The sequence below is a fragment of the Eubalaena glacialis genome, chromosome 15 (genome assembly GCF_028564815.1).
Source record: "Eubalaena glacialis isolate mEubGla1 chromosome 15, mEubGla1.1.hap2.+ XY, whole genome shotgun sequence".
Lineage (NCBI taxonomy): Eukaryota > Metazoa > Chordata > Mammalia > Artiodactyla > Balaenidae > Eubalaena > Eubalaena glacialis.
The window spans coordinates 66,166,040-66,188,004 of record NC_083730.1 but is presented as its reverse complement, the minus strand read 5'-3'; the positions used below and the strand labels follow the sequence as shown (position 1 = coordinate 66,188,004).

Below are 21,965 nucleotides of genomic sequence, written 5' to 3'. Positions count from 1 at the left end.
AGTCAGGCGAGCGTGGCACAGGCTGGTCTGAGGGGGTGGCATAGGGGGCAGGGGGCGATGCCAAGGAAGCTGGAACACCTGCCTTGTCCCCATGTCACATGACCCCTCCCTCCCTCCCCCTCCCGCCTCCCCAGGACTCCACAGGGCTGCTCCCCCCTCAGGACCCTGTCCAGACCCTGCAGCCACGGCCACTCGCTCTGGTTCTAGCTTGGTCCTCCCACAGACTGTGCTTTTTAGGAAGCTAGAGCAGTCCCTCCAGCTGCCGCATGGAAGGTCTCCTTGCCGAGTCCGCCCTCGGCCCCTAGCTCCTGCCCAGGACTCCTCACCCACCCCTGATAGCCCTGCCCCTCGCTGTCCTGCACCCAGGGTGTGGCAATGCCCGCTGGGCATGGCAGTCTCTCCCGATTTTCACCCATGCCCGCCCTCCCCCACCCACCCAAGTGCACAGGGCCTCTTCCCTGGCTGTGGGGGCCCCGGGCTGCTGGGCAAGGCCTCCCATCTGGGGAGGGCCCGAGAGATGCCCTCTTCCTGAGGCCTCCTGTCTGCAGGGAAGCCTGGACCACGCAGCCCCTGTAGAGGGCGCAGCCACAGGCCCTGTCCTCCAGAGCTCCGGGAGGTGGGATACACGGCTCCCCGCTGGGGCCCCACTCCCCCACCAGACCTGGGCTCGCAGAGCCGGCCATGGTCAGGTCTCAGCCTTCTGAGGCTTCCTGGTTAATGGGGCCGCCCCCGCCCAGAAGCCAGTGTGCACTCAGGCTACCCTCAGGGGGCTGACAGGCACAGGGCACACCCAGCACCTCACTCCCCAGGACCTCACCCATCTGAGGCCTGGCCAGGAGGCTCCCCTCCCAGCCAACTCCATCCCCCCCTCCCAACAGGGCTGAGCACTGGGCACCCAGATGTGGCCCCAAGGGCCCCCCAGCCACGTGGGATGGGAAGCCATTGAGCCGTTACGGCCCTCCCACTGCCCCCGGGCAGCCTGCAGACAGCCACAGGGGCCTCACTCAGGGATTTCTCCATGTAGGGTTTGGGTTTTTTTCTTTTTTTTTTTTCTTTTTGATTGATCAGTTCCTTACTGACCAAATTCCTCTGAGTTTTGCAAACGGGCTTGCACAGTCCTGGATTCTACATGCCTTTCCTCTAGATGGACGAGACGTGACCGTTGTTAGCCAAGGTCTGAGGGAAACCCAAACCCTGTGAATGGCTCACGAGCGCCAGCCCCTCTGCTGCCGCCCGCCAGGCCCGCCCGCGCCGGGTCCGATGATTAATTAACTGGGGACCTGCCACAAGTCCTCTTCATGCCTAAATATTGTTCCAGCCCATCAGACTGTTGGTGCAGAGCAGGATAAATGACACCTCGGGCCTGGCCCACTGACCTGCAGGGCCTGCTGCTCATCCAGGCTCCAGACGGCCAGCGTCTTCTCCGCAGAGCCTGAGACGCCCCTGGCCTCCTGGGAGTCGAAGTCCAGACCCATGACGGGCTCCGTGTGGCAGGCGACGCGGCTGCACACTTTCCGTGAGGAGACGTCCCACAGGGCCACCGAGCCGTCCTCGTAGCCGGCCAGGAGGAGAGGGTGGGGACTGGAGTCAGCCTGCGGGGACAGCTTGCAGTCAGCTGGGGGATGCTCGGGGGTCCCAGGCCTTCTGGAGGAGAAGGGGCTTGAGATAGGCCGCCTTCTCCACTGAGCCCTGGGGGGTCTGCACACCCCCAGGGGGCCAACACCCAGACTGGGGCCAGTGCGGGCTGGGTGGGATGCTTGCGGTCAGGGTCTGGGACACTGGCTGGTCCTCCCGCTCCTTCCCACCGGCCAAGATGTGCGGCCACCCCTGGGCGGGGCCGGCCACCTGTCTAGAACTGCCGGCCAAAGAAAATCTCGAGCTCCGTCTCAATGAAAAATGAACCTTCTGTACTTTGTCAACGTCGCCGCGGAAGCCCCCCAACCATCAAGGCTGCAGAGTCAGCGCCTCGCCGGCCGAGCCGCATGATGGATGAGGGCGCGGGTCAGAGGGCTGCGCAGCCGCCTGCAGGGGAGCATGGGGACCCTGGGTCGGCCTGGCACCGACCGAGAGCAGCCGCCCCGTGCTTGGTGCCCAGTCCCGGGACCGCTGCCAGGACCCGGCACCTTTGCTCTCCACTGAGCTCCCAGGGCTCAGAAATGACCAAGCGCCCCCTGCCAGCGGAGAATTTCTCGAGGCCAGGAGCTCAGCCGGCGGCCCTCAAACCCCGGATGGCCAGCAGTGAGCACAGGGCCTGGGGGCCGCCAGCAAGGCTGCCTCCAGGGTCGCCTGCAGCTCCAATGGGGGCCCGCTGCTGGTGGGCAAGGCTGGTGCTGAGCCACGTGCCTAGGCGTGGCCGACAGCACCCGGGCGGGCCCTCCTGGCCCACCTGCTGGAGCTCGCTGCCCACCCAGAGGGGCTCCACGCCCAGGTGTCGCACACCGCGAGTGTCTAACATGAGTGGACGCTACGTCCTCAACCCCAGGAAGCAGAGCTCGCTGTGCTTGGTGTGAGGGGTATGTCTCAGGGCCCTGCAGAGTGAGGGGAGCCAGGGGAACCCTGTGCAGACCAGCTCTGGGATCTGGAGGACGCCTCCCACAAGCCCTTTTTTCTGATGATAACATGTGCTCCCAAAAACAAAAGCAGGAAGGAGGAGTCCAAGAAAGCAGCTGTGAGGAACTTGCTGGGGCCCCTTGGGTCCGTCCCCATTGGGGCACTGTTGTGTCCTCCCACCAGCTTCCCACCGCACTGCCTGGCCCAGCCTGCTCCCCAGCCCCCACCCCGCATGTTCCTCCTGCATCCAGGGCTCCCCCTATGGTCTGGGAGCTCTGAGTGCCTAGGCTGGAGCGGGGGCTGCACACCGCTGAGCCCCCTGTGCAGGCACACAGGGCGGCCAGGACAGGAGCCAGACCAGCCACAGGGCCCCGTGCCAGGCTCTGCCCCTGCACTGAGGCCCCTCCACCTTCTCTCCTGGCACGCAGGGTCCCTGCGGCCCCCCAGGATAGACCCTGCAGGCGGGTCAGTGCTCTGGGGCCTCAGTCCTCTGGCGGCCACGCCCTTGGTGCCAGGCTGACTTCTGCTCGCTCTGCGTCCCCCCCCCACCCCTGGGTGTGCCCCCCAGCACCTCGAGGTTCCCCGGGGAGCCCTTGGCTGGGGGTGGGGGGGGCACTGGCGGACCTGCTCCAAGGGTTGGTGTGGACGACCCCTGACCTCCTACATGACAATCATCCTAACAACACAGGCCATCCACTCTCAGGAGCAAAACAAGAAATCTCTGAATGTTTCAGAAAGGAATCCCACATCAGGTCACTCTGCCACACTCAGATCAATAAGCTATAACCTGGACCTCCAGGCTTGGAGAGGAATAAAGGGACATTTCAAATCAGAATAGACTTTTCTTAACAGGATGCTTTGCACTGGATCTGTATCAACTAACACAACTCGATTTGTCCTTCTGTCAACCATGTCAATTACCTTGACAAGTTTGTACATCCCATTTCTGCACATTTTTCTGATGGAATTCTTACACGATTAGGCAATGACAGCATCTCCAGGGAGGGAGGGTGAGCGGATGCAGCTCCGTCCCGCCCGGGGCCTGTGAGCGCCAGGCCACCTCCACAGCCTCCGCTGCCCCTCCAGGCGCCCCCCCCGCCACCGCCTGCCGGCACCAGCAGCTTTGCCATCCAGGTGAGTCTCAGAGCCCCCACTTCCTCACACCCCCCCCAACCCCATGGGCTTCTCTCAGTTCAGAGACGGCAGGGACACCAACTGCAAGACAGGGCAGGGCCCTGGAGGGACAAGAGCTGGGCCCAGGGACCCTGCGGGCACACAGACACCTCCAAACCATGCGAGCCTGGCTGTCTAACCCATATGGAGAGTCACAGCAGGGGCAGGAACGTCCTCCTGGTCCCAGGCAGCCCGGGGCGGCTCTGAGGAGGCACAGGTGAGCTGCTCGGAGCTGAAAAACAGGCCGTAGGCAGCAGTCCGGGACAGCCCTGGTCAGTGACCTGCTCCCCATGGCTTCTGCAGCTGTAAAGACGCTGCCGAGACTCTTTCCACGTGAATGCACCGGACCATCCGCTCTGCTGCCCCCAGGAGTAGACGCCCATTTTGAGCTGGTGCTGACCGCTAGGGGTGGGAAGCTGCCCCTCTGGTCAGGAGGGTCCCTCCCAGGCCTCGGGCTCAGCCCCAGAGGCAGAACCCATCCTGCAGGGACTCAGGCCTGTGACTCCGCTGCCCCCCCGGCTTCTGCCGCAGCCCCAGGAGATGCCTCCAGACCCTCTCTAATCAGAGAGAACAGCCAAGAAAGAAGGAAATGGCCACAGATCAGAAATACCAAGTGTGGCCGCAGGGAAAGCCAGCACATTAAGCCCACTCCAGCCTCAACAAGGCAAAGAAGTAACAAAAATTAATCCCGGCGACGCAGGGGCCGTGCAGGCTTGCAGGGTTAGTCAGCACCCCCTCCCGGCCCCACGCCAGGCCGCGCCTGTGAGCAGACCAGAGGGGAGCATGTGGCTCCCCCAGGAGGGGGCCACTGTCTCCCACACTGCCCTGCGAAGACGAGGACGAGCCCAGCATCCCCAAAGGGTCTGTAGGCATCCTCACAGCAGGAGGGCTGGAGGGCTGGGGATACCAAGGCTGAGGAGGACGCTGTGCACACGCCTCCCAGGGGCCAGTGCCCGTAGGTGATGAGGAACCAAGTCCCTAACGGGCATGATTCACACCTGGCGGGCGTGGCCAGCAGGTGTGGTCGGTGGGCGTGGCTGGCGGGCGCTGGGCCTTACCTGCCAGAGCTGCAGGCACATGGGCATGCCCAGCCTGGCCTGTGCCTCGGGCTTCAGGGAGCACACTGACGTCTTGGACGGCATCTCCAGAATCTGAACCTGACAGTAAGAAAACAAGCCGAGTTGGGCCGGAGCCAAGTCAAGTCTGTGCTGCACAAACAGGAGACTCCTGAGGCCTCAGCCCGGCCACTGTGGGCCTGTCTGCACCTTTGGGAACCCAGGTCGTGCCTCCCGCGTTGACCCATGGGCTCCTGGGCTCGGGGGCTGCCGGGCTGTGTGGAATGCACGCGTCACTCATGAGTGACCGGCAGGTCCCTCGAGCGGTGTCACTGCCCCGCAGCTACCTCAGGCCTCCTCTGCGTTGACCTCTTGGCCAAGCAGGAGGCCTGGTCCATGGCACTGACTCAGCTCACTCGGCCTCCCGCCCTCCTCCTGGCGCTCCTTCCCGGTCGGGCCCCACATGTGGATGACCCTGAGCCCTCCCGGACTGTCGCATGGCACCCAGACCTGCACACCTGGGGCCCCAGCGCCTGCTCCTCCACCCTGTGTGCGGCCTGTGCTCAGTGTTGCCTGACGCTGACACAGCCCCTCCTGCGCCTGGCTGGGTGACGTGTCCCCACCTGGTGGCTCCAGCCACCCTCCTGGGGAGGCTCCACCAACAACAGCGTGCGCCTCGCAGAGCTGCAGGGCACCTTTCGTCGACACAGGGCAGCCCCAGGTTTTGCAGATGAGGAGTCTGAGGTCCAGACGCGTTGGGGCATCGAGGGGACAGAACCTACACCTGCTGGTCCACTTCTGACACCCGGGGCACAGAACCCCCAGGAGGAAACCCCAGGGTGAACTCAAGGTGTAACCACGCAGTGTAGAGCAGGTGTAGCCCTGCTGCTGCTCTCACTAATGCACGTGCACACGCGTATACACACACGCCCACACACATGCACACACAGCCCCCTCCGCCCGTATCACGTTGCCTGCAGGGCCAGCATCTACCCCAGACACCTAGTCCTCACTGCCCCAAAGAGACGGAAAAGGACCTAAGTGACATGAGCGTCATCCCGCCATGAATTAGAAGCTGCTAGAAGGAGTTCCTGCAGCACCCAAGAAGCTCAGGGGAAGCTCCAGCAAAATGAAGGAGGTACAGGAGTACGCGGTGGCATGGAGTGTGGTCCAGAAGTGACTGAGCAAACCAAAGAGGAGGGGGCCCTCGGAGCCCTTCTGTCCTCCGAGGTCAGCGGGAGGGAGACAGGGGTGGGGACTGGCTGGGCCTCAGGCACCTAAGCCCGTCCCGGCCAAGGCGGGGGGCCTGGAAGGTCAAGGAACATGGTGCTGGGGGCTGGATGCCTGCCTTCCTATTTCTGCTCCGACGCCAGCTTCCTAAAACGTCACTACGTCAGGAGGACAAGCTGCCGGGCGATGGGGGAGGGGGATCCCGGGTCAGAGAGGGATGCCCCCACCCCCGATCTGGGGACTCAGGAAGACCCCTCTGGTGGCAGTGAGGAGAGGCGCGAGGGCGGGGGGATCGGGCAGAGGTGAGTGGCCCAGAGTGAGGGCGACACCAGGGCAGCCCAGGCCTGGGCTAGGCGCCATGAGAGGGGGCGCAGTGCTGGCATCCAGAACAAGTGCTCCTTGGTCCTTGTGGTCCCAGGAGGGGCTCCGCACTCTGCCGGGGCCTCCCACACACCGGGATGCTTCCACCTGGCATTCAAGGGCAAGTTTTGTTTCCAGAAGGAAAAATGTTCGGTTCGGGCAAGTGTGGCCACCCAGACGGCCAGGCCTGGCTCTGTCTGGGCACAGGCCAGTGGCGCCGATTCCAGGTGGGAACATGGAAAACAGCCCTTTTCCCAGGATGTGCAAGGTTCCCAGACCTGTGGCTCCCAGGCGGGGGGGTGGTGGTGTACCAGGAGCCGGGGAGCCGGAGAGAAGCAGAGGGGACGAGCAGTCTCGGGCCAGGCTGGCGGGGGCAGCGGAAGGTGACCTCAGCGGAAGTGTGGCCCGGCCCCCACCACTGAGGAGGCTCGGCGCCACCCGGCTGCTGCCACCAGGAGAAAGCAGAGCCCTCTCTTTTCACATTAATAAAACTTTTAACAGGTTTTTGGCAAACTGGCAAGAAAATCGCATGTAGCTCCTAATTGGTGACTTAAACGCCATCATGAACAAATAGATGCCTGTTCCTGCCTCATTATTTATGAGCTGAATCTGCTTTAAGACTCACGACTCCTCTTGGGCGGGGGCCAAACTTCCCGGGTGCAGGGCTTGCATCCCTGCCCAGCCCCGCCCGCCGCACAGGCCCTCAGGGCAGCAGGGGACACGGGGAGGACGGGGCGTGGGCGGTGGGTAGGGGCCTCCCTCCCCCTGCACATGTACCCCGAACCCACGCCCACTCTCGGCACCCCCAGGCCCCCACCCACCAGGCCGTCCCGCTGCACTTGGGGCTCCTTCCCCCACTGCCTCCAACCAGCACCCCTATCCCCCTGCCCTCGGCGCTCCCCGCCAGCACCCCATTCTGGGCTCTGCTTCCCCTGGGGATTCTGCCTCTTCTATCCCTGGGGTATGAACACCACTGTCCAGCCTGACCAGTCCCTGCCACAGATCGCTGCTGGACGCTCAGCCTGAGCTCCATCTGACAGTGACCTTGGGGCTCCATCCCGCCCACTGCCCCCAGGAGCCCTGTCCTCTGACGGGCCCCACTCATCTGTGACTGCGATTGCCACCCTGGTGCCAGCCCTTATGCCCTGCGCCTCAGCCCTGCCCAAGACCTCTCATGCCAGTGCCCAGTTCTGACCCCAAAAGGCCGCCCTCCCCTGCTGTCCTGGCTCTGAGGCCTACCTCGACCTCATGGGGTCTGCCTGGGGCTTCCCTCCATGCCTGCCTGCTCCCAAGGCCCCTGACAGCCTCGGGCCCTGACCTCGTCCATCCCGTGCTGCTCCTGGCTGGGTGCCAGGGCCTCCCAGAGACCTTGGCCCACTTCGGGCCCCTTTCCCGACCCCCAGCACCAGGGCCACCTCAGGTGACCAGGCCAAGGCTGGCCGGAGGAGCTGCTTGGGACACAGCATTCCTGCAGCCAGGAGCCAAGGGTGAATGGGCTCACTCACCTCATCACTGCCTCTCCCCGGCACAGCCAGCATCCAGCGCTGCAGGCCCCCAGCCAGCACAGAGCCCCTGCAGAAGCCCACACTCTCCAGGAGCACGGAGTCCACGACGGCGTTCCTGCCCTCCGCCAGGTCCCACACGCACAGCTTCAGGTCGCGGCCCTGGCTGCCAAAATAAGAGGAGACGGGCCGTGACCCTCCCAGGTGAGGACAAATGTCAGTGTGTTGTGGTCGGCCGGAGGCCACAGGACGGCAGGGGACACTTCCTGGGGAGGGCCTGGGGGCACCTCAGCTGAGGAAGGGCCGCACGTGAGTCTGCAGCCCAGACGCCTGATGCCAGCTCACGCTCACGGGCTGGCCTGGGGAGGCTGCAGACCGAGGCCCCGGGCGCCCCATGGCACAGGCCCCATGGCCCGCCTCCCGTGGTCTCCCTGCTGCTCCCTGTGCTGCCAAACTGTGGGCCCTCCACCCCTTTGTGAATTAACTGTGACCACCTGGCAACTCCACCCTCATGAATGTTCCCAAGTGCATTTAAAACCTACATTCACACAAAAACCTGTAAGCGAATGTCCACGGCAGCTCTGCTCACCAAACCCGACACAGCCCTCCAACAGGAGGCTGATAACTCACCATGGAGCATCCGTCCGCACCTGACCTCGCTCAGCACCAGAGCAGCAGCAGGGACACACAGCCACCCGCAGGAATTAGATGCCCTTTGCTACGGGGAGGAAGCCCGTCTGAAAGGCCACACACTGCACTTCCACCCGTGTGACCCTCTGGGGGAGGCAGGGCCGCAGGGGCAGAGGACAACAGGGTCCTGCCCACAGAACTCGCCACAAAGAGTGAACTGTTCTGTGTGTGACTGAAAAAACCCACCAGGAGGTCAGGGTCCCAGGACAAGCTGCAGACAGAGATGAATGCCCGGCACTCGGTGCTCAGGGGAGAGCAGATGAGAGCCGACCTGAGACACTCAGGAAGCGTGTCCTCTAGGCACTGTCTGGTTAGAGACAGAGGAACTGGGCAGAGACACGGGACTCTGGCTGGTAGGTGTTCTCACAGGTGTGGGTTAGCAATCCTGAGACCCCCTCACGCGTCCAGCAGGAGCAGGGCTGGACAGAGACGGATGGGAGTAGGGGCAGGGGGCCGGGTCACCAAGAAGCCCAGCAGGCTTTGGCCCTGAGTCAGAGATGTCGGCATGAGCGCATATCTGTGCAAACACAGACACAGACGGACAGATGCAGAGGTGCACACAGGGTGTACGCAGCATGGAGGTGCACACGGGGAGCCCGGGTTGCCCCCTGAGAAGACCCAGAGGCAACGACACCCCAGGAGTGACGAGAACGCCCAGCGCCCGGTCTGGCTTCTTATCCCTTTTCCCCCAGACAGCAAGAGCTGGGGCAGGGTGGGGGGCCAAGATGAGTTCTAAGCACCCTGTAGGGCCAGAAAATAAGGAAATACTTTTAAAAATGCAACAAAGGGCATGTCCGAAGGACACAAGCACTAAAGTTGGAACAATCTGAGCAATAAAATAAATAACAGTAGAATGAAATTCTAACCCAAGAATAAAAGAAATCTCCACGCGCCCAGACCCATGAGTGAACACATACATACACAGGGAGGAGAATTCCCATTAAACAGAAGAGTTCCAATGAAAGTAGAATGCTATAAAAGGAGGAGGAGAAACCCTCCCCGTGAGACCAGCCCAGGCACAGCTGTGGGGGCAGAGCCCCTGGGCGGACGCTGAGGATGGAGGGACGGGGTATCTGCAGCCCTGAGGCTCACTGTCCGCTGCGCGGCTCTGACACTCACCAGAAATGCTCCTCGCTGGGCCTCGGGACTCACTTCCTAGGAGTCTGGGAAGCAGAGGGAACGGTCCCTGCCGTTGGGACACCGTGGACACACCCTCCCCAGGTGGATGAGCCCCGCAGATGTCCCAGACCCCCGACAAGGGGACGAGAAGGGTTTCCTCCCGAAAGCCCACCTCCCCAGTCTGACCCCAAGAAACCCCAGGGCTGAGCCAACGTGAGGGTCACCCCACAGAACCGCTCTCCCGTCCTCCTCCCAAGGGGTGAGGTCCAGACAAACAAGGGAAGAAGCAGCAGCACAGGCCAGTGGGGACAAAGGGGACAGGACAGTGGGCCGGTCCTGGAGCCGTGGAAGGGGACAGGAGGGCACGTGGGGCCCGGCATCTACCCGCACCGTTGGGAGACCTCGGTGCCGCGCGGATGGATGCCCCCCAGGTGGACCCAGGGCATCTGATCCTGATCCAGACCCCAGCTCTGTCTGGAGAACCGCTGGTGTTGGCAGGATGTGCCTGGATCCTGGGGAGCAGGAGTTGCTCGGCCTGAAGCAGCAGCGACGCAGGAGAGAGAGAACATGAGGCCTCTTGACACCGTCTCCGAGTGGAGCTCAGGAGAGAAGCAGCAGTGGGAACCGTGCTCTCACATGGAGGCGCCGGCCCCGGCCGAGGGCGGCCACACAGGGAGGGAGGGCCGGCCTGTCTCTAAGGAACCCCCAGAACAGTGGCTCCCTGCCTCCTTCGCCTGGACCCCTAACTGCTAACGCTGTACACGCGCCCAACTGTGCCACCTCCACGCTTTCCCCCACAGCCAGGGACCCTGGCACAGCCCATGTGGGTCAGTGCCGGTCACGGAGCGGCGAGCTCGGGGCCCCGGGACGAACGCTGGGCTGGTCAGTGCTCACCAGGCCCTTGGACTGGACGGGCCGCGCCTTTCCCTGTCCCTTGTATGTGTGTGTATCATCCCCAGGGTGACATCTCCACGTTTAGGGAGGACAGCAAGGGGATGACACTGCACACAAGGCTGACTGCCTACCCTGATCACCTGGACAGAGGCGCCCGCCAGGTGTGTTCACTCAAAGCCCCTCCCCCCGCCGTGGGCACTTCTGGGAAAGACACTGTGACATCCGCCACCCTGGCCTCAGATGACCCAGCGCCTCCACCCACAGTGGTGCTGCCCGCCGGTCCTGCAGACAGTCATCTTCCACGTCCGCAAGGCACACCCACCAGACAGCGGGCTCTCGCCTCTTCTCTCCCCTCCTCCCATCAGTCTGGACTCACACATTCCTGTGTTACTGATGGGTCATCACCCACAGTTCTCATTGATTTTTGTGCCCTAACCATCCCAGACTGGCCAGTGGGAGCCCCTTCAAGGACACTGGTGGCCTCCGAGCAGCCCCACCACTGGATCCGGGGGCCCCCGGCACCGGGAGGCCCAGTGGGAGTCTTCTCAAGCCTCGTCCACAACAGCTCCAAGTGGACAACCCAGATCTCCACCAACACAGAAAGGTGAGGAATCTGGGTACACACGTCCAGAGGAATAAGACAGAAAGGCCCACACAACACACGGCAGCCATGCACACCCTGGCGGGTCTTGCAGACACAGAATCAGACAAAAAGGAAGCTGCTCCATATCGTTCCATTTAGGTTAAAAAAAAAAAAACACATAAAATGAGTCTATGCTTTTTGGAGATGCATATTCAGACGGTAAAGCAAGAATGAGGGGAGGGGCTGCCTCCTGAGGATGAGGACAGGCCGCTGGGCGGGTAGTGGCTGCCCAGGTGTCCACCCTTGACTAGATGGTCTGAAACTCGTCTTATGCACCTTCCTGTAAGTACATCACGCCTCCCAATAAAGGAAGAAGGAAACAAGCCCACCCAGGCAGCTGTAGAGGCACAGGTGCATCCTCTGGGGTACAGGTGGGGCTGGGGTGTCTGCAGAGCCCTGGCTCCCAGCTTTGTCCTCCGGCCCCTTGACATGAAAGGGCACCTTCCCCCTCAAGGGCCACTTTGGAGGCTTGACTTCCAAACACAGCTGGGCCCCGGCCTCTAGTGCAGCATCCAAGCACCTGCGCGGTCTGCGCCTGCCTAGGCGGGGCCCCCACAGCGCCATCCACCATGCACATGCGCAGGGCGCCCCTGGAGTTGCCGCCCCGCACAGCACCAGCCAGCTCTCCAAGGGGTGGAACTCCCGGCCTGAGGCTCCCCAAGGCCAGCCCAAGGTGCGCAGAGGAGCATGGGGCCCAGAAGGGCCTACACCTCGGCTCAAACCTCAGCAGGAAGTTTCCAGCAGCTTTGTGGGGTCCTCAGACACAGCATCCACTCTAATCATCAGGGAAAGAGCAAAGCCATGCGAGGGCCCCTGCAGTGAGGGGTGCATCTGGGCAAATGGGCAGGGAAGGAGCGAGGCTCTGAGACGGATGGACAAGCACACACGCCCAGGGTACGGCCTCCAGGACTTCTGGGGCCTCAGCCACCTGCAGGGAGTGGGAGCGGCTTCAGTCCCACACAAAAGTGCTTTGAAGCCACTGGGGGCCCAAGAGGCCTTGTTTTCTGGGGACTGGGCTCCACGGTGCCCAGGTGTCCAAGCTCCAAGTCCAGAGCAGGAGAGCAGAACCGTCCGGGAGTTCTGGGGCAGAGGGCGCCCGGGAAAGCCCTCTTTGACTTGGCAGATTTCTGACGGGGGTGGGAAAGCTGGGACCCCTGTACAGGGGCAGATGTCAGGGCCGCCCCAGACAGCAGTCGCTCTGGCTGCCAGGTGGCCCCCACTCCCTCCTGTCCGTGCCCTGCCCTCACCATCCCTCTCTCCAGGGGAAGGAGGGAAGCCCCCTGACTTACTCCCTCACCCACCAGCGCCCTCTTGCTGCCTCCTGGCCCACCTCCCACCTGGGGCCCCAACCCGTCACCTCCACAGGACCCTCCCTCACTGCTGCCCAGCCCCCAGACTCCCCAGTCCCGGCCCACCATGGCGTCAACACATGCAATCTCCTCTGCCAGGGGGCCAGACCCCTCGCTCTGCCATCTCCCACCCACCCACGCTGGCAGCCTAGAGTTCCACGGCCCTGGCACCTGCACGGCCTCCCGGTCTCCCCTGGGGCAGCCGCACTGGGCAGGGAGCGGGGCCCCATCAGCCTGGGTGAGCTTTAGGCTCAGCTCTGTGCCACCCTGGCGACTAGTCCTCCCTGCCTCGCGGGAAGGTGGCTCCATGGCCAGGGAGAAGGCTGCGCTGCAGAGTGGCTATCAGGACACCAGGGCCCGCGACCTGCAGGAGGGAAGCGGAGGCTCCTCCAAGTACTGGCCCCCAGCCCTCGCCCTGGGGGCCCCAGCAGGCCAGGGTGGGCTCGGACAGAGCCGTCCTAAGCGTCCATCAGGCTCTTCTCAATGGGCACCCGCCCAGAAGGCCCACACACCCGGGCTGCGCTGCCCTCGACAAGTCACCCGGTTCTGCCATTGTTGGGGCCATCCTGCCAGCTGGGGGAGGCCACGAGGGCCTCCCCTGGAAAGCTCACGGAACCCCCCCCGAAGGCCACAACCTGGCTCACTGCCACCAAGACTCACCTGAGGAGCTGGGGCCCCTGGGGCAGTGTCTGCAGCCAGGTCACACACTGGCCCCCATGGCCGTCCAGGGTGGCGACCACCCTCCGTGTCTGCAGGCTCCAGATGTGCACCAGCCCGCGCAGGGACCTGTTCAGACAAGCACCAGTCAGGCTTGGGCATGGTGGGGAGCGGGCTGGACACCACGCAGCCGGTGGGTCAGGTGCTCCAGCCAGCAGCTCCCAGCTCAGGGGACAGCTCTGAACACACAACCAGGGGACACGTGCTCCTCTTACAGGGAGGGCGGCAGGGCCCTGGGCAGCCTCTTCTCTGGAGAGGCGGGGAGGCCTCCACTGACAGTGCCAGCTGCCTGGCGCCTCTAACGGAGACCGTGTCCCTGCGTCCTCCACGGGGGAGGCCCAAGGGGACAGCGCGTCGAGGGCTCTGAAAGGGCGAGTGCCCAGGTGATGGGCAGCCTGAGCCCCTTACCCCCCGACTTCACCCTGGGCCGGGGGTACTCACCCTGAGAGGAGCAGCGGGCGCCCCTGCCCCTGGGCTCCTTCACAGAAATGCAGTGCGTGCACCGCCGACTGGGCGCCTCGGAGGACAAACTGGGGGTCTGGTGGTGGGAGCGGCGGGGCCGCCATGCTTGTCACCTGGGGACTGAGGAAGGGCGTGAATGACTCACCTGTCCTCCTTCGGGAAGGCACAGGAGCGTCCTTGGATGCTGCCCACCCCTGCACCTTCTGTCCCAACAGGTACCGTCCCCAGGCAAGGGCAGCAGTGCCCACACCCCTCACCAACTTGGGCAGGGTCCCCCTCGTCCCAGCTGTCCACACACCGGGAGCACTCGTCCTGCCCTCTGCCCAGGCCTCACTCCAGCTTCTCCCTTGGGGGGCCCTCCCCAACGAGCCCCCCCAGCCAAGTCAGAGGTGTGTGGGGTCCCTGGTCTTCGTCACATGGGCTGCAAACACGGCCCGCCAGGTCCCGGTCCTGCTCATCACAACCTCCCAACTGTTACAGCCACCCAAGGAACCATCCGGTGAGCTGCTCTAGGCCTTCCAGGCTCAGGTTCGAAGTGTTCCAGAGCCTGCACGCTGCCACCAAGGGGCAGAAGGGCCGGCACAGGGGTGTGTGGGCAAGGGGCAGGGCCCAGTTACCCGGCCACTCCCCTGGAGGGCTGCTCTCAGAGGACAGACCCTTCCTCAAATCACTGGTCCTGTGTGTAAGGCCTGCTGGGCCCACCCACCCCAAAGGAGAAGCTGCCAGGGTCCCCCCCGAGCCCACCCCAACCACGCCACCCCAATCTCACAGGCAGCCAGGGCCACGTCTGTCTGCCCGCAGGCCCTGGGCCGGGCCGAGGGTGCAGAGGGGACGGCTAGGAGCGGACCCCCCGGGAGCTGGGGCAGCTGGGGGGCCTCTCCTGCTGGGCTCTGGGACAGTCCCCACCCAGCCTGCACACAGCAGGGGGGAGGCGCCCACACAGCCGCCAGAGGGGGGAAGTGAAAGGGCCGGAGTGGGCCGTCGGGAAGGGGCTCCGGGGGCAGAGGGACAGGCCGCCCCCGCACAGGCTCCCACCGTGCAGCCCCCCAACACACACACACGTGCTCACACAGGCGCGTGCACACACACACACACACACACACACGCAGGCAGCACGGTGGCCCTGAGCAGCGCCAGCAGAGACCCAGCCCACACCTGCCACCTGCCTGCGGCCTGACGGCGTTTCCAGAACCTCACCGCACCAGGCTCGCTCCCAGGTGATGAAATCAAGTCCTCCTCCACTGTTTTCCCCGGACGTAGGGAATAAACCCGTCATGTTGTTACAACAGCTGGACGCTCAGGCCAAGACGAAGCCTCGGCAATTAAGGGCTCCATCATTTCAAGCAATTAAAGTAAACACTTTATTTGAAAACTAATTAATTCTAGCTACATATTTTTCCCATGACAATACTCTATGATGACTTGATTTATGACGTCTAATTATTCTTTATTAATCTAATTGAGAATAATCGTATTATCCTATCTCCTGGCACCAGGCTGCCCGGTGAGCACGATGGCCGCCCACAGGCCTTGCCCCCCGCCGGCCTTGCCCACCCCCCTCCACTGGCCTGTCATTCTCCCCCCACCCAGAGGGCAAAGGAGCCTGAAACTTAATCCATGGAGCACAACTTTGGGTTCTGCGAGACACATTCCTTTAAAAATTAAAAAGAGAGACAGTCTGACAGCCTTTCCACCATTGCTACAAATGCCCCCAGAGCCCCCCAGGCCTGGCCCACAGACGGAGGACAGCCGCAGGGTTACTCCTGTGGAGGGGGGGACCCGGCCTCCCCACTACCCTGGTGTGGGAGCAGTGTGCAGCATGGGCAGGGCCACAGAGCCTGCAGCTGGCCCTGTCCTAGGGCACCTGCTGCCCTAGGGACCTCGAGTCCCAGGTCCACGAGGGACAAAGTTTGAGCCCTCTGGAGGTGGGTAATCTCGAAGGAGTATCCCCTACGGATGAGGTCCCCGGGGCCATGGGCTCAGTGTTAGGCTGAACCAGAACCAAAGCTGTGCTTGGAGATTCCAGAACGTCACCGCCCTCAGCCCTCTGCCCCAAATCACAACACCTTGGGGCCCCCCAACTGCAGTCTGTGCATCTCTCAGAAGGACCCCTTCAACCCAGGCCTCAGTGAATTCACAGGAAAAACCCTAAGAAATGCCGGCTCCCAGCCAACACTCGTAAAAGCAGACAAGGAGGCCCAGCACTGCGAGGACCAGGAGCACCAGGAACCGCAGGCGCAGACCTGGACCCGAGCAGAGAGTTCAGGTCTGTGAAATACAACCCTTCACGGCTTTAAAGAAATAAAAAGATGGAACTGAACGTACAAACAGAGAGCATCACCTCTCAGATCTGGAAAATGACCTGACTGGGGAAAAGCTATTGGGAGCAGGAGATCTGCTGTGCCTACAGGTCGTTTATGAATCACAGAGGAAATGCTCCTTCATGAGGGGACACCGGGCTGTCACCACCGGCACCGTCCTTGAAGCGGGCCACCCGCAGTAAACAGCCTGCATCACTCATCTCCCAAGGGCCCATCGCCGTCCACCTCTGCCAGCAACGTGCGGGAACCTCCAGACATACCCACCGGGGGCCCAGACAGGACACCCAGTTCAGACTCATGGCAAAGGTCAAGGTCAAGAGAAACAGCGAGAGAAACAGCAGGGTGACTCTTCTAAATTCAGAGACTAAAGAGCATGTCGACCAAATGCAACGTGTGAACCTTGATTAGATCCTGATCAGAAACGGGGGCCACAACTGGGGGAATCTGAATACAGGCTGCAGATAATATAGAATTGGTATTGCTAAGTTTCTTGGGGAAAACAATGGTATTTTATGTAAAAGAGTGTCCTTATTCCTAGGATACAGTATTTTAGGGATGAAATGTTATGTCTGCAATCTGTTTTCAAACGTTTCAGAAAAAAAACCCTCGACCTGTGTCTAGCTACATACAAGTACACAGGCAGAGAAGTAAAGCAAATGTGGCAAAATGCCCGCCGTCAGTGAACACAAGTACTCACTACTCCACACTTGCCACAAACCCACACGGGACTTGTATCCAGAATAGATAAAGACACAGATCAATACCATAAAGAAGCAAACACCAAACGTTAAATGAGCAAAAGACTTGAACAGATGTTTCACAAGAAACATAAATACCCAACAAACATAGGAAGAGATGTTTAACCTAATTAATAATCTTGGAAATGCCTGTCAAACCCTATTGTGAAATAACTGCACTCCTAGCAGATTAGCCAAAAATTAAACAGCCTGGCAAATGCTGACCAAAATGTGGGGCAACTGCAGCCGTGTACCACGTTGGAGGGGCCTACATGGAAACAATCACCGTGGAAAACAATCAGGGACCACCTGGCACGCCCTATGACCCAGCAACCCCACGCTTAAACACCCTAAAGAAATTTGCACACTTGTACACAAAGACTTGTACAAGAGTGTTCATAGCAGTATTGTACATAATAATAAAAACTAGAAACAACCCAAATGACCATCAACTGCAGAATGGGATGCTTCTGGCACATTCATATGACAGAATACTCCACAGAACTGAAAATGAATAAACTCCAGTGTCACACGGAAGAAGTTCAAAATCATGATTTTCTTCAAAAGACATTAAGGAAGTAAAAAATGAGCCTAGAAACAAGGATAAAATTGTTGCAACATATATCTGATAAAGGACTCATACTCAGAATATGTGTCAATAAGAAAAACAAGTTAAAGTGATTCCAAAAGGCTGAAATTAAAGATAGACAAAGGAATGTCAGGCAAACGGAAACAGTAAGAAAAAAGGAGTTGAAACACTGACATCAAAGTTTAATTCTAGGGACTTCCCTGGTGGTGCAGCAGTTAAGAATCCGTGTGCCAACGCAGGGGACACAGGTTCGAGCCCTGTTCTGGGAAGATCCCACATGTCGCGGAGCAACTAAGCTCGTGCACCACAACTACTGAAGCCTGCCCGCCTACAGCCTGTGCTCCGCAACAAGAGAAGCCACCGCAATGAGAAGCCCGCGCACTGCAACAATGAGTAGCCTCCGCTCGCCGCACTAGAGAAAGTCCGCGTGCAGCAACAAAGACCCAACATAGCCAAAAATAAATAAATTAAATTAAAAAAAAAGTTTAATTCTAGCCAAAAAGCATCAGATTTGACAAAGCCAGACACTTTCTAATACTAAGCTGTGGTTCACAATGAATGTATGAACATCTATGTACTAAGTAACAGAAACAACACCTTTATAAAGCACAAACTACAGGAGATGCAAAGAGGCACAGAAAAAAACTCACTAGTAGTTGGAGAATGTAATATACTACCGTCAGTACAAGTCAGACCAAGTGACAAAATAAGTAAGGAGACAGAAGACTCAACAAGGTAAACAGTATGGAACTGTAGGGAACTCCACACTCTGACAACAGACACTACACCTTCTCCTCAAGGGCACATGAATGCATTCTCTGTGATCATATACTGCGTCACAAAGGAAACATCAGTAAGTTCCGCAAAGAAAAAATATTAACATTATAAACAATATTCTATGATCACAGTGCAATTAAACCAAAAAATTAACAAAATAAAAACCAAAAAGATCTTTCCAACTAAAAATTTTTTTTAATTTATTAAATGACTCCTAGGTAAAAGGGGAAATACTTAAACCACAAATTTTTTAAAATGACAAAACATTACATACCAAGATTCATCAGATATATTTAAAGCTTTGGTCAGAAGAAAAACAGAGATTGATATCACTTATCATACAAAAATAGCAAATAAAATATTAGCAAACAAAATACAACATCAAATTAAGAACATAATACATGCTGACCAAGTGGAATTTATCCTAGAATGCAAAGTTGGTTCAATTAGGAAATCCATTAATGTCATACATCATATTAATAGATTTATGAAGAAAAAGCATATGATTATCTCCATAGATGCTGAAAAAGCCTTTGACAATTCAATACCCATTTTTTTTAATACCCATTTTTAATTACAACACTTAAGCAAACAGAAACTGATGGGTTTCTTAAAAATGATTATAATACACACACACACACACACACACACCCCCTCCTTAGTTCTAAAGCCAACACATTACTTATGAAGAAATATCGGAGGTATTTCTATTAAGATCAGGATACCCACTGTCTACACTACTAGTCAACATTGTATGGGAGGTTTAAGCTGATTCAGTTAGACAAGAAAAATCAATTAGAGGCATATGAATTGGAAAAGATGTTAAATTCTCTTCCAGATGACATGATGGTATACATTGAAAGCCCTAGATAATCAATGATAAAACAGATCCAAACATTAAAAGAACAGGACTTCCCTGGAGGTCCAGTGGTTAAGACTCTGTGCTTCCACTGCAGGGGTCATAGTTTCGATCCCTGCTCGGGGAACTAAGATCCTGCATGCTGTGCGCCATGGCCGCGGCCAAAAAACAAACAAGCAAACAAACAAACGAAAAAACAAACATTAAAGGAAAACTTCAGTGATAGTAGCAGCAAATAAAACTAGCAAAGAGAACTCAACAGCTTCCATGTACACAAACAATAACCCGTCAGAGAAAATCCCACTTACAATACCAACTAAGAAGATAAAATACTTAACAATAAATTTTTTAACTTTTGCATGTCAAAAGAGATAAAAATCAAAGTATCTTTAAAACACATAAAGTCTTCAAAATTAAAGAAGGACTAAATACCAAATAGAAAATTGGGCAAAAGACATGAATAGACAATTCACAAATAAAGAAATGAAAATGGCCCTTAAACATAAGAAAAGATGCTTAACCTCACTCATGGAGAAATGTAAATTAATACCACCTTAAGAGGCTTCTGGTTCTGGCCAGGATGAAGCAGGCTCACTACAGCCTCTCTCCTCTCTATCTGGCCGATTGCAACTAAAAACTCTAGACAAAATATAAACAGCAATTACTTGAAAACTCTGAAAAGTGAACAATAGCAGACAGACTTTGGAGGCCAGTAAAAAGTTGGAGAATTGATCTGAATGGGCACAAGCTTCCTGCTTTTATTTTTATGTCTTGGGGCACTGCCTTGAGGGTGGGTCCAAGTTGCACTGCTGCAAGGCAGTGGTGGCTAAAACTTGGAGAGACACTTTTTCTCTGCACTGAGATTAGTTTAAGTCCTAGATTGAGTTAAAAACAAGAAATATAGTCAAAAAGCCAATAGAATCCTAGATTCTAAAAAGTTAGGGTTCGACTCCCTGATGGCCTGTGTTTCTCTTCTCTCTTGGCCCTGCCCCAAGGATGGACCCTGGACACGGAGCTATGTGGAAGAAGTTAACTCTGAGAGACCCCTGTCTTTCTGGCCAGAGGAACCATGGAGAATGAACCCTGCCAGATCCTATGTGGGTATGAGAATGGCAGAGAGGAGAGAGCTAAAGAAAAAGATCCCTTAATTCTGTGAATGAACCCACAAAAGCCCCAGGCTCTTCTCTGAGCTGCATACGTGTGGGATAGACCCAAAGCAGCACCAGCTTTAAGACCTGAACTAGGACCTAAACCACTGCCCAAGTCTCAGGCTGACCCCAGAGTGGCTGGTGAGTGGGACAGACCCAAAGCAGTGTATCAAGAGCCTTGAAAATGGAAATGAGAGTAAAACTGTAGCCCACAGAGGGTGAGACAATCTAACTGGGTTGAATGCCTGTTAACACGAAACTCAACATTCTCCAGAGGACCCAATGTAATACCCGGTCCAGGGTATGTCTAGGATACAACACAAAATTATTCAACACACAGAACCAGGAAATGAGGTCAATTCTCAAAGGAAACGACAATTTACAGATGCCAACCTCAAGACAGTTCAGATGTTGGGAATACCAGATAAGGGTTTTTTTTTTTTCATAAATTTATTTATTTATTTATTATTTATTTATTTTTGGCTGTGTTGGGTCTTCATTGCTGCGCGTGGGTTTTCCCTAGTTGCGGCGAGCGGGGGCTACTCTTTGTTGCGGTGCGCAGGCTTCTTATTGCCGTGGTTTCTCTTGTTGTGGAGCACGGGCTCTAGGTGCACGGGCTTCAGTAGTTGCAGCACACAGGCTCAGTAGTTGTGGCTCGCGGGCTCTAGAGCGCAGACTCAGTAGTTGTGGCGCACAGGTTTAGCTGCTCTGCGGCATGTGGGGTCTTCCCAGACCAGGGCTCGAACCTGTGTCCCCTGCATTGGCAGGTGGATTCTTAACCACTGCGCCACCAGGGAAGTCCCAGATAAGGGTTTTAAAGCAGCTTTTATGATTATACTCCATGAGGCAAAGGTAAACACACTTGAAATGAATGAAGGAAAGTTCCCAGCGGAGAGAAAAATTTTTTTAAAAAAAGGAAGTTCCAGAACTAAATAATACAATATCTGAAACAAAGACATTCAATAATGGAATCAGAGATGACAAAGGAGAGAGTCAGTGACATGAAGACTGGTCAACAGAAATTATCCAATATAAGATCAGAAAGAAAAAAGACTGGAATAAATGATTAGAGCATCAGGGACTGCAGAATAATAGAAAAGGTCTAACATTCATGCATGGGAGTCTGAGGAGGAGAGGAGATGGGGTAGGAAAATTACCTGAATAAATAATGCCCGAAATGTCACGAATTTGGGAAAAGACACAAATGTATAAATTCAAGAACTCAATGAATCATAAGCAGGATAAACTCAAAGAAAACCATACTCATATCATAATTAAACTGCTGAAAAATAACAGCAGTAAAATCCTGACAGTAATGGCACATTACACATAGGGAAATAATCATCTGTGTGAACGTGAATTTCATATCAGAAACCATGAAAGTCAGAAGACAGTCGAACATCTTTAGAGTAAACAAAAGAACTCTACATCCAGCAAATTATCTTTTGGGAATGAAGGCAAAATAAAGGTATTTTCAGGTGAAGGAAAACCAAGAGAATTTCTTGCGGGAAGAACTCCTCTAAAAGAAATATTAAAGAAGGTTCTACAGCTCAAAAGAAGGATCAGAAAGAAATGTGGAACTCCAAGAAGATAGAGGAAGAGAAATAGTAAACATAAAAGACAAATTTCCACCTCTTAAATGAACATGTATATTGTTGGGGTTTGCAATCTGACAGCTATAACATGAAGGGGGGAGGGTAAGGGGACCCATATGGATGTAAGGCTTCTACTAACTATTAAAAACATAATATATAAGAGATACAGACAAAAAGCTAACAGAAAATTTAAAC

At 57.0% G+C, this 21,965-nt stretch overlaps 1 protein-coding gene across 2 annotated transcripts in view; it reads right to left on the bottom strand.

Annotated features, from left to right (window-relative positions):
* GNB1L (G protein subunit beta 1 like) overlaps positions 1-21,965 on the bottom strand; it is a 45,597-nt gene that overhangs the window by 8,152 nt on the left and 15,480 nt on the right. For both annotated transcript variants that reach the window (XM_061169855.1, XM_061169854.1), the window contains exons 2-6: positions 13,724-13,864; positions 13,226-13,351; positions 7,874-8,036; positions 4,782-4,880; positions 1,377-1,592 (exon numbers count right to left, since the gene is read on the bottom strand). In XM_061169855.1, coding sequence (XP_061025838.1) covers positions 1,377-1,592; positions 4,782-4,880; positions 7,874-8,036; positions 13,226-13,351; positions 13,724-13,848 — 729 coding nt within the window. In that variant the 5' untranslated portion in view covers positions 13,849-13,864. The remainder of the gene's footprint in view (positions 1-1,376; positions 1,593-4,781; positions 4,881-7,873; positions 8,037-13,225; positions 13,352-13,723; positions 13,865-21,965) is intronic.